This window comes from Scyliorhinus canicula, chromosome 20 (genome assembly GCF_902713615.1).
Source record: "Scyliorhinus canicula chromosome 20, sScyCan1.1, whole genome shotgun sequence".
NCBI classification, from domain to species: domain Eukaryota; kingdom Metazoa; phylum Chordata; class Chondrichthyes; order Carcharhiniformes; family Scyliorhinidae; genus Scyliorhinus; species Scyliorhinus canicula.
The window spans coordinates 59,227,240-59,240,150 of NC_052165.1; the positions used below are offsets into that span (position 1 = coordinate 59,227,240).

At 46.2% G+C, this 12,911-nt stretch overlaps 1 protein-coding gene across 2 annotated transcripts in view; it reads left to right on the top strand.

Moving 5' to 3' along the window:
* The window catches only part of kiaa0930 (KIAA0930 ortholog), a 139,837-nt gene that overhangs the window by 60,332 nt on the left and 66,594 nt on the right, over positions 1–12,911 (top strand). For both annotated transcript variants that reach the window (XM_038780773.1, XM_038780774.1), the window contains exon 2: positions 839–987. In XM_038780773.1, the coding sequence (XP_038636701.1) occupies positions 839–987 (149 nt within the window). The remainder of the gene's footprint in view (positions 1–838; positions 988–12,911) is intronic.

The following is a 12,911-nucleotide window of genomic DNA, read 5'->3' on the forward strand; positions in this document are numbered from 1 at the left end:
TCCAAGTCTCCATCGACCATGCTGCAGTCTAAACTAAAATCTCTCTCATAGTTTCTGAAAGTGAACTGAAATTGTGGGTTGCTCATTGAGTCAACATGTTCTCATGCATCATTTTAGTGACAAGATGTTTTACGGATAACATGTTTTTAGGAAGTGTATTATGAAATTTAATTTGCTTGTGATCCTCTTACAATGAAAACATACATAGAAAATAGAAGAAGGAATAGGCCATTTGGCCCTTCGAGCCTGCTCCGTCAATCATTAGGATAACCAAATTCAATACCCTGATCCAGCCTCCACCCTCCCCACCCCCCATATCCCTGTAGTATCATAGACAAAACCAGTGACTCTCCCTCACTTAGCAGTATTCCACACTGTGTTCAGAGATGTTTGCAGACCATAATGCGTTGATTAAGTTGTTTTAGTATTTCAACCAGTGGAGAAAAAGTCAGAGCAGATTTCTTGCCAACACGACAGAACGATTGACCATGCCCCTTACAATTAGTTTGGTTGGAAAAGGTTGAGCTGTTTTAGTTTTGAACTGTGCACTCTATTGTGCTAACAGCATTTCAGGGAGGGGAGGAAAGATTTTAGACTGTAAAGTTAACAACATAAGATGTTGGTTAAACTGACCATTTCAACATCAGACAAAAAGTACATGGATGAGCACTTGAAATGTGATAACATTCGAGGCTGCAGGCCAGGAGCTGGAAAGTGGGATTAGTGGAGATTTGGTGTAGTTTTATTGGTGCAGACCCATTGTGCCGAAGGGCCTCTTCTGTACTGTTTGACTCCATGACTCTATGACTTCCATTTAGACCATTTATTTGCTTACTAGGCTGTTTCAAAGATGATCGGATTGTCTTTTGGACCTGGATGTTTTCAACCTACTTCATGGAGAAATGGGCATCGAGACAGGATGATATGTTGTTCTACGTGCGTCGAAAGCTGACATTTGCTGACCCAGACAGCGGTGATGAAAAGCAGGTAGGCACAGCAGAGGAGTAAATGAACAAAAGTCCATGTAAATTAAGCTCATGCCTTGTTCTTCTGAACTTTGCAGTCAAATAGCCCACTTTAACTGAACTTTGCAATCTTTGGACTTCTTCATTCTGTTTTCATCAATTGATCCAATAAGTAATAAAATAAAGATGGGGTAAGAAAAGGTTAATTGGAGAATTTGCCAGAAAGTTGGCTCCTTCAAACCACGTGTGTATAGTTTTGGATTTGTTCATTTTAATTAATCGCCAGTGAAATCAGTAACTTTTGGCAATACCTTGAGAAGACACTTTACCAGTTCACTTGACTCCTGTATGTTCATTTTAATGCTGGTGGTGTGATACAGTTCACGCGGAGTCAGATTGTCTGTGACTAGTGCACTTCGTACATGCATGTTGGAGTCTGGAGCTTATGGAAAGTAGTGCTAGAGGCTGTAATGTTCTTTCCATCCCATGACTGCGCAGGAGTCTCTCCTCTTGTTACCATCTGCCATTGGTGTGTGTTGGAAGGATTTGAAGATCGAGTCTCAACCAGTTTGGCTGCATTGTGAACACACCTTCCATGACCATCAAGTCCTGGGGTGGGACTTGAACCTGGAACATCTGGCTCAGTGGCAGGGGTGCTATCCTCTGCGCCACAAGACTTCCCATTCAGTTTAGTGCAAACTGATAACAACATTCTTTCCCTCATCCGTTTGGGAGGGAAATAGAAAGCTAAGGTTCGGGATCAAACTCCAATAGGAGACTCCAACCCAGCTGTCTACAGCAAGTGCCCCACTGTCAGATTGGTTTATTTCTTGTTAAAGGGGAGTCCATACATGTAGCAACAATTGGTGCATCAAATGTAGCACCTCAATAAATCGTTTGCTCACCTCGGAAGAAAGCCCAGCCGGAAAATCCCATATCTGCACTTTCTTATACCTCCTAACAGTGACAAAGACTAGATCAGGGGTGGGCAAACTTTTCCGTGCAAGGGCCACATTCAGAAATTCACAATTCACAAAGGGCCGCATAGTATATTAAGTAAAATAATGACTTCACCCGGTTATGATTCTGGGCGCCTCATATAGAACATAGAACAGTACAGCACAGAACAGGCCCTTCGGCCCTCGACGTTGTGCCGAGCAATGATCACCCTACTCAAGTCAACGTATCCACCCTATACCAGTAAGTAACCCAACAGCCCCCCCCATTAACCTTAAAAAAAATTTAAAAATTTTTTTTAATGACTTGGTGGGCCGCAGAAATACCTTTGGCGGGCCGCATGCGGCCCGCGGGCCGTAGTTTGCCCACCCCTGGACTAGATCATCGTTAGCGTCCTAGCCACTGTTGATTAAAAAATGGCCTGAGGACCGAAGAGAAGGTGTTTTTTTAAATCCTCAATTACATTTTTGTGTTTGCCAAGTGGAAGTCATGCATTTTAAAATAAAGTAAATTACACAGTGCAAACAGATTAGTTTATTCATTGTTTAAGGCTCCATCACTTATCTGCTGGTACTCTGTGTAAAATGATGAACTGTTGATTGGGAAAGTTGAGTCTAAGCACCAAACTCCTTCTCTCCCCCCCCCCCCCCCCCCCCCCCCCCCCCCCACCCCGCTCCCACTTGGGCAGAACGCCTGGAGCATTTCAAAAATCGCACTTAATTTCCGGTACACATGAGATTTTCTGAGGCCATAGATCACAAAGTAAGCCGCTTAATGCCTATTAGTTGGAGCAAAATCCTAATCCTCCAGCAGGCAGGCATTTCCAGAGCTGTAGAACTTGCAAAACTAATCATTTAAGTTTTTCCAAGAGGTCCATTTAAGATTTTTCAGCTGTTGGTTTCTTCTGCATTTATTTTGTGGTTGTGTAAAAGTGCCTTCCTCCAGTATGTTCTTCCTTTTGGAAGCCCAATAAACAACCTGTTTGAGTCAGGTCCTCACAGAATCTTTACAGTGTAAAATTAGGCCATTCAGCCCTTTGAGTCTGCACTGGCTCTCTGAAAGAGCATTCTACCTAGTCCCACTCCCCTTTCCTATCCCCACAACTTTGCACATTCTTTCTTTTCAGATGGCAATCCAATTCCCTTTTGAATACCTCCATTGAACCTGCCTCCACCACCTTTTCCGGAAGTTTATTCCAAACTCTAACCACCCTCTGGGTAAAAGAAAATATCCTCGCGTTACTTTTACTCCTTTGTCCATTATTTTGAGCATCTGCCCTCTAGTTCATGATGCTCCCTTGAGTGGGAGCAGTTCTCCCTATTTATCTTTTCCATACCCCTCAGGATCTTGATTAAGACCAGAATGACATAGGAGCAGAATTATGCCATTCGGCCCATCGGGTCTGCTCTGCTATTTAATCATGGCTAGTATGTTTCTCATTCCCATTCTCCTGCCTTCTCCCTATAACCCCTGATCTTATTAATCAAGAGCCTATCTATCTCTGTATTAAAGACACTCACTCTCTCACTCTATCAAGTTTCCTCTCAGCCTTCTTTTCCCCAAAGAAAACAATCCCAACCTCTCCAATGTATCCTCATAGATACATTTCTTTATCCCTGGAATCATTCTTGTGAATCTCCTCTGTACTGTCTCCGATGCCTTCACGTCCTTCCTCCAGCATGGCACCCAGAACTGGACACAGTATTCCAGATGAGGCCCAACTAGTCATACAAGTTCAAGATGACTTCACTAGACATACAAGTTCAACATGACCTCTTTATTCAATGTCCCTATTAATAAAGCCAACAATACTGTATGCTTTATTAACTGCCCTCAATCTGTGCTGCCACCTTCAATGACACAGTACATATACGCTGAGGTCCCTCTGTTTCTGCACCTCCTTTAAAGTTTCTCTCTTATTTTATAATGTCTCTCCATATTCTTCCTGTCAAAATAAATCACCTCACACTTCTCTGCATTGAACTTCATCTGCCACTTGTCTGCCCAATCCACTAACATATCTATGTCCTTTTGAAGTTCAATACTATGGTTGACAACATTTTCAATCGGCATATCATCTGTAAATTTTGAAATCATGCCCTGAACACCACAGTCAATAATATATATCAGGAAGAGCAAGGCTCTCAACCCTGGCCCCTGGGGAACTCCACAACGAGCCTTGCTCCAATCTGATAAACATCCATTAACCACTAATTGTTTCCTGCCACTCATCAATTTCTTATCCTAGTGTCTACTTTTTATCCTATGAGCTAGAATTTTGCTCTCCAGTCTGTTGTGTGGCACTGTATCAAATGTCTTTCGAAAATCTATATACACCACATCAACATCATTGTCTTTATTAACCTTCACTTTACCTCCTCAAAAAAACTCTAGCAAGTTAGTTAAACATGATTTTTCCTGAATGAATACTTGCAGGCTTTCCTTAATTATCCTGAATTTGCCCAAGTGGCTTTTTATTTTGTCCCAAACGATAGTTTCCAGAAGTTTCCCTATCACTGAAGTCATACTAACTGGTCTGTAGTTGCCGGCATTATCCCCAGTGGAGCCGGCCTCCACATTGCACCTCATTTTGAACATTGGTGTATCATTTGCAATCCCCTGTGTCTAGGAAGACTGGGAGATTGTCACTAGTGCCTCTGCAATTTCCACTCTCCCTTGCCTCACTAACCTTGGATACATCTCACCCAGTGCTGGTACCTTATCTATTTTAGTAAGGAAAGCTTTTGTCACACCTCTTCCCTCGCAATTGTAAATTCTTCCACAGCACCAGTTACCTCTTCTCTCACATTGGTCTGGGTTGTGGTGTCATCTTCTGTAAAAAGTAAAGCCGCCATAGTCTCAGATGGCCACGGGTTGCTTTCCCTTTTGGAGGTGAGAATTGAGTGGGGGTGGTTTAACCTGAAGGTCACCACACCTCGGGTGAGGTTGGGAAGGTTGAGCCTTCATGGATCACTGAATCACCTCAGCTGGTACGGGAAATGAATACGCGACATTGGCCCGGCTCTGTATCACAAACCAGCGGTATAGCCAAGTGAGCTATGCAAAGTACTTGTTTAATACCTCTACTATTTCTCAGGCCTCCACTTAACCAGCCCTTCAAACCTATCTCTATGACCAAGCTTTTGGTCACCTGTCCTGATATCTTTTTGTGGCTCTATGAGAAATTTGGTCCCGTTCCTGTGAGGCACATTGCGATGTTTACAAATGTTAAAGCTCCTCCATAAATGGGTGATGTTGTTGCCAGAAGTAGCTGACCTTACTCTGGCAGAATTACAGACTTACAAAAACAGTGGTCTGCCATTGGGATAAGGAAACTATCAGTCCCTGTAAGCTAGGCTCGGAAGTATTAAATACTACAGCATCTATAATCAATGCAGCCCCCACCCATCAGAGAGACGGTCATCTCTGTTCCTTTCTGAAAGGCAAGGACTTGGATGAGCTGAATGGCTTTTTGTTCATCCTGTGCTTCTGTTGGTACGCTGTTTATAGAAGTAAGCACAATGTTGTGGCCAGTAAGCCTACGATCTTATGCTGTGATCATACCTGACATGACAGATTAATTATTTGCAAAGGAATATACCACAACATCCCTTTTTGAAACCTAAAAATTGTGCCCTTTCATTCATCCAAACAGAAGGACTTTCTGATCCTAATGATGACTCCATTATCCTTTTGATCTTCACCCAGACTCTCACCGAACAATGACATAATAACAGTGTTGTGATTTTACTATGAATGCTTTTTTTAAAAAAAATTTTATTCGCCTCCTTTTTCACGTTTTCCCCCAGATTTTCACCCAATAATAAACAATAATCAGTAACGAATATAATGTCAATCCCCATATCAACGACAACAATCCCATCCTCCCACCAAACCCCAGACAACTGCCCGCATGTTAACATAAACAAATAACTAAAAGGAATCTGGAATCACCCATAGTCCCCATTAACACATACCGTCCCCCTTCCCCCAACCCTCCCAACGTTCGATATTATCCAATTCCTGAAAGTGCATAATGAATAATGCCCATGAATTGTAGAACCCCTCAATCCTTCCCCACAGTTCAAATTTCACCTTCTCAAGAGTCACAAATTCCAACAGGTCTCCCCGCCACGCCAGGGCACAGGGTGGAGAGGCTGCTCTCCATCCCAACAGGATAGACCTTCGGTCGATCAACGAGGTGGAGGCTGCAGCATCTGCCTCCACTCCCGTTTCCAACCCCGGCGGGTCCGACACCCAGAATATGGCCACCCGAGAGTCCGAGTCCAGTTTCACGTGCACCACTTTAGAGATTACCTAAAAACCTCCTTCCAGTAATCCTCCAGCTTTGGACAGGACCAAAACATATGAAATTGATTTGCGCCCCCCCCCCCCCTTCCCCCCACTGCAACATTCACACACATCTTCTACCCCCTCAAAGAGCTGGTACATCCTCACCCTTGTGAGGTGCGCTCTATATACCACCTTCAGCTGTATCAGCCCCAATCTCCTGCACAAGGTGGAGATGTTCACCCTCCGGAGCACCTCACACCAGAACCCCACCTCCATATCCTCTCCCAACTCGTCCTCCCACTTTGCCTTGATCCCTTCTAGCGGCGCCTTATCCTCTTCCAAAATAGCCCCGTAACCGCTGTTACCACCCCCTTCTCCAGTCCCCCTGTTGTCAGCATCTCCTCCAGCAATGTGGAGGCCGCCTCTACTGGGAAGCTCTGTATCTCCTTCCTGGCAAAATCTCGAACCTGCATGTATCTAAACATTTCCCCCTGCTCCAGCCCATACTTCGCTCCTAGCTCCTTCAATCCTGCCAACCAACCCCCAAGAAACAAATCTTTTTTTGTATCTCAATCTGTGAATGCTTTTTAATACTCTTTATTTTCTGACAATCCCAGAACAATTGTGGCAGGTTGGGAACCTGACCAATGCATTGTGTATCTCTGTGTGACAACCTGTACTGCTTTGGATTCAGAAGATTATGGCATTTCATGAGCCATAAAGTAGAATAGTGATTTCCTTTCTTCCCCCCCCCCCATTAAATCCGACACCAACAACATGAGATGAATGAAGCAAATTGTAGGGTGGGGCACTAGGCGAGGGCTTGATGATTGATGGAACATGGCAGGGCTGTGGAGCAGCAAATACGCGGATCATCATCATCATCATAGAATTTACAGTGCAAAAGGAGGCCATTCGGCCCATCGAGTCTGCACCAGCTCTTGGAAAGAGCACCATTCTTAAGCTCACATCTCCACGCCATCCACGTAACCCAGTAACTCCAACTAACCTTTTGGACACTAAGGGGCAATTTAGCATGGCCAATCCACCTAACCTGCACATCTTTGGACTGCGGGAGGAAACCGGAGCACCCGGAGGAAACCCACGCAGACGCGGGGAGAAAGTACAAACTCCACACAGTCACCCGAGGCTGGAATTGAACCTGGGACCCTGGAGCTGTGAGGCAGCAGTGCTAACCATTGTGCCACCGTGCCGCCCACTGAGTAAATAGTGGGATGATGATGATGAGTAAATAGTGGGATTCTGTACCAGATGATGGAACTGGGTCAGCAAGTTTGGCTGATGTCATGGAAGTAGCTCCAGGATCGTTTTGATGCCGTCTGTCTCCCTCTCTCTTTACTCTGTACCCCAGTCTCCGTGCAAACGGGTCACACTTTGAATGTTTGCCTTTAATTTTATATAAAGCATCTGTGGCCTGATGAAATTTTCCTGCTGATCGAAGTTGAGGGCACAGCTAGACAGCAAACCAGATTAATTCCAGTGGCAGATTCTGTGTGGAATTGGCCCCTTTATGCTGTGCCCCCTTCCAGTAAAAGCAGAAAATTATTCCACAGAGGATCTAACTCTGCGGCAATTGCCCAGAGAATAAGTGCACTCAGATAGTTATTCATGAACAGTACAATGGGCCTGCGTCTATTTTAATTAGTTCCATTTTGAATTATAATCATTTAGCCCTGGACAATATGTACTTTTCCCAGTAAATGTATTCAAGCTTCAAATACAAATATTGTGCTGAAAAGGTTTTTTTGTTCCCTCACCAGACATATTTTTGCCACCATCTTTTTCAGATTGGAGCTGGCGGTTGGCTGAATGGTTTCTGTAGTTATTGATCTCACTAATTAACCGACCCAGTGCATGAATATTTAAATTTTTTGTTTGAAAGAGGAACATCAGTGGAACATTCTGTTTTTCACACCAGCCATATCTAAACCAGGCAGTCGTTTAAACCGGTATCGGGGTGATACAAGTATTAAATTAATAGCATAACTTGTGAAACTCCATGACATAACTACATTGTGATATTCTGAACTTGACATCTTTTTCAGGATAAATAAGTACAAAATAAAGATGGGAGGGCAGTGATGTGTTGACTGTGGAAAATGGTGGACACCTGTCTGATTCACACTCACATCTGCACTGAGTTTTTCTTATTTATTCACGGAGTGTAGGCATTGCTGGCTGGACCAGCATTTATTGCTCATCCTTAATTACCCTTGAGAAGGTGGTGGTGAGCTGCTTTCTTGAACCGATGCAGACCGTGTGGTGTACGTATACCCACAGTGTTGTTTGGGAGTAAGTTCCAGGATTTAAACCTAGCAAACGTGAAGGAACCGCAACATATTTCCAAGTCAGGAGGGTGAGTGACTTGGAGGGGAACCTGCAGGTGCTCCAAGGTATCTGCTGCCCTTCTCCAATGAAATGGTAGTGGCCATGGGCTTGGACATTGCTGTCTAAGGAGTCTTGGTGAGTTCCTGCAGTGCATCTTGTAGATGGTACACACTGCTGCTATGTGTTGGTGGTCGAGAGGGTGATTGTTTATGGATGTAGTGCTAATTAAGTGGGCTGCTTTGTCCTGGATGGTGTTGAGCTTCTTGAGTGTTGTTTGAGCTGCACTCATCCAGGCAAGTGGAGAGTGTTCCATTACACTCCTGACTTGTGCCTTGCAGGCTTTGGAGGGGTCAGGAGGCGAGTTACTCGTCGTAGGATTCTTAGCCTCTGACCTGCTCTTGTAGCCCACAGTATTTATATGGCTAGTCCAGTTCAGTTTCTGGTCAATGGTAGCCCCCAGGATGTTCATAGTGGGGGATTTAGCAATAGTAATGCCATCGAATGTCAAGTATCTGCAGCTTGAGGCTCTTCGGCTTAGAATTGATGAACTGGAGTCAGAGCTTCGAGCGTTGCAATGATCCAGGGAGGGGAAGGTTACCTCGAGTTTTTATTCCAGGAGCCAGTCACAACTGCTTCAAACATCTGCATAACTATTTAAAAGACCCTGACTGATCCCCGAACCCCTGGGGATTCAGCAGATACTCTACCCGCAATAGATTTGTCCTCCACCCGCGGACCCGAATCTCAACTGCAACCCGATCCAACAGGATTCGGTCCCACCAATCGACGACTCTGACCTTGTTGGACCCCCACCCCAACCCAACGTCCGAATTCTCCCTCCAATACCCCAACCTCTGACCCCTGCAACCCTGACCTCTGATCTTTTCCAACCACCCAAATCGTATCCACTTACAAGACACAACTTCTCCTTGGCTTGTCAATTTCACTGGGCCCTTTAAACCTACCTGCTTTACGGAAGCGAGTTCAGTAGATCAAAAGGGGGCATAGCCTTGAAACCCACGCGCCAGGACTAGGCTGGGATCTGTGGGAGCTCTTTAGATGCCAACTCCAAGCAGTCGGCCATCGGAGATTTCAGCGCTGTTTTCGAGAGCAGGTAAGTGCACAATAGTAATTCCAGCAAGCATTCACTTTCCTCCACTAGTTGGAAGTTATGGCCCAAAGATTCTGCAAAGGGATATTGATAGAAAAACAGAATACTATTTAAATGGAAAGAGACTGTTGCACTACAGTGGGATCTGGGTGTTCTTGAACATGAATCACAGAAGGTTAGCACAAAGTTACAGCGATTAATTAGGAAGGCAAATGGAGTGTTGGCTTTTATTGGAAGCGAGCTGGGCTATAAATTGGGGAACCATTGCTACAACTGTACAGGGCATTGGTGAGATCACACCAACTGCTTTGTGCAGTTTTGGTCTCCTTTACCTAAGGAGGGGTATACTTGCATTGGAAGCCGTTCAGGGAAGGTTAGTGGGCTCATTCCTGGGATGAAGGGGTTGTCTTAGAGGAAAGGTTGGGCCTAGCCCGACACTCATTGGATTTTGGAAGAATGAGAGGTGATTTTAGTGAAATATAAACGATTCTGAGGTGGCCTGAAGGGGTAGATGCTGAGAGGATGGTTCCCCTTGTGAGGGAGTCGAGAACTGGGGGGGGGGGGCACAGTTGTCTCCCATTTAAAACTGAGGTGATGAGGAATTTCTTCTCTGACAGGGTAATTAGTGTCTGGAATTCTCTTCCCCAGGGAGCAGTGGAGGCTGACATTCAATATATATATTTTTTTAATGTATTCTATTATAAACATGTGTCAAAACAGGTTACAGTGAACAAACCCCCGGGAAACATGCTTCTCAACAATCAACTATACAGTCTGTACAGATTTTCCCTCTGGCCCGCAATGAACAGCCCCTCAATCACGGTCACATACATTCCCCCACCTTTCCCCAAACCCCCCTGAAGAGCCCCTTAACTCATAATTTATCTTCTCTAATCGCAGGAAGTCGTACAGGACACCTAACCCCCGGTGGTGATGCCGACTGCCACTCCAGCAAAATTCGCCATCGTGCAATCAGAGAGGCAAAGGCCAAGACATCGGACTTCCTCCTCACCATGGGCTCTGCTTCTCTGAGACCCCAAATATCGCCACCAAAGGGTCCGGGTCCACCTCCTCCTCCACTATCCTTGTTTTAAAAAATTTAGTGTACCCAATTCATTTTTTCCAATTAAGGGGCAACTTAGTGTGGCCAATTCACCTAGCCTGCACATCTTTTGGGTTGTGGGGGGCGAAACCCACGCAGACACAGCGAGAATGCGCAAACTCCACACGGACAGTGACCCAGAACCTGGGACCTCGGCGCCGTGAGGCTGCAGCCATAACCCACTGTGCCACCGTGCTGCCCATTCCTCCTCCACTATCCTGGCTAAGTCTGCGAACAGTCCCGCCCAGAATCTTCCCAATTTTCCGCAACCCCAGTACGTGTGCGTGATTGACTGGATCTCACACTCTTCTGCTACCTGCTGGAAGAACCCACTCATTCTCAACCGAGTCATATGCACCATGTGCACCACCTTAAACTGTACCAAGCTCATCCTTGCACATGAGGAGGTCCCATTTACCCTACGCAGGGCCTCACTCCATACTCCCCAATTGATCTCCCCTCCCAACTCCGCTTCCCATTTCTCCTTGATCTTCACCACCCGCTCACCTCCCTGCTCTTCCAGCCAGTTGTATATATCCCCAATTCTTCCCTCCCCTTCCACGTCCGGGAGCAGCAGTCACTCCAGCAGGATGTATCCTGGCAACCTAGGGAACTCCCTCCAGATATTTGTGCAAAGTCCCTAACCTGCAGATACCTGAACTCACTTCCACCTCAGCAGCTCTACCCTCTCCCTTAGCTCCTCCATACTGGCGAGCCCTTTCTCCAAATACAGATCCCTCACCTTGACCAGTCCCACTTCCCTCCACCTCCTATACACTACCCCCCCCCCCCCCCCCCCCCCCCCGACATCCCTTCCACCCTAAAATGCCTCCTCAGCTGATTCCATATCTTCACCGTGGACTGCACCACTGGGCTCCCTGAATACCTACTCGGAGCCATTGGCAATGCTGCCGTCACCAGAGCGCTCAAACTAGACCCCTTACAAGATTCCTCCTCCATCCCAACCCACTCTACCCCTTCTCCCTCCAACCACCGCCGCACCTTGTCCACATTCGCCGCCCAATAATAATGAAACAAGTTCGGCAACACCAACCCCCCCCCCCCCCCTCTGCCCCTGTAGCATGGTCCTCCCCACCCTTGGCACCTTCCCCGCCATACAAAGTCAGAAATGATCATGCCCACTTTCAGAAAAAAGGCCTTTGGTATAAAGATCGGAAGAGCTTGAAAGATAAAGAAGAACCTTGGCAAAATATTCATTTTCACCACTTGGACCCTCCCCGCAGTGTATCCCACCTCTTAAGATCCTCCCTGGCCTCCTCCACCAGCTTCGTTAAGTTCCATTTATGGAGCACCATCTATTCCCTCACTACCTGAATCTCCAAATACCTAAACCTATCCCTTGCTACCATAAATGGCATCCACCCTAAGTTAACCCGCTGTGCCAGCTCATTCACTGGGAATATCTCGCTTTTCCCTACATTCTGCCGACCCCCTGAGAGCCATCGCCAATGGCTCTATGGCGAGTGCAAACAACAGCGGCGACAGCGGGCACCCCTGCCTCGTACCCCTGTGTAAGTCAAAGCTTTATGAGCTCATATCATTCATCCTCGCCCTTAGTGCCACATTCAGCAATTGTACCCATGCCACAAATCTCGGCCCAAACCCAAAACCTCAAACAAGTACCACCACTCCACCCGATCAAATGCCTTGTCCACATCCATGGACACCACCACCTCCGGTACCAGAGCCCCCAACGGGTTCATCACCACATTCAACAGCCAGCTTGTATTACTCTTGAGCTGCCTGCCCTTCACAAAGTCTGTTTGACCTTCTGCCACCACCCCGGAGACACACTCCTCCATCCTCCCCGCCAACAATTTAGCCAATACTTTCACATCCATGTTTAATAGTGATATGGGCCTATACAACCCACATTCTACCGGGTCCTTCCCCTTTTTTGGAATTAGTGTGATTACTGCCTGCATCATCGTCTCCGGCAACTCCCCCTTCTCCAGTGCTTCATTAAATGCCCCCAACAGATGTGGTGCCAGGTCTGTTGCAAATTCCTTGTAGAATTCCGCCAGGTACCCATCTGGCCCAGGGGCCTTCCCTGACTTCATACCCCTGATACTATCCAGTACATCCCTCAGCCCCAAGGGCTCCTCCAATGCCT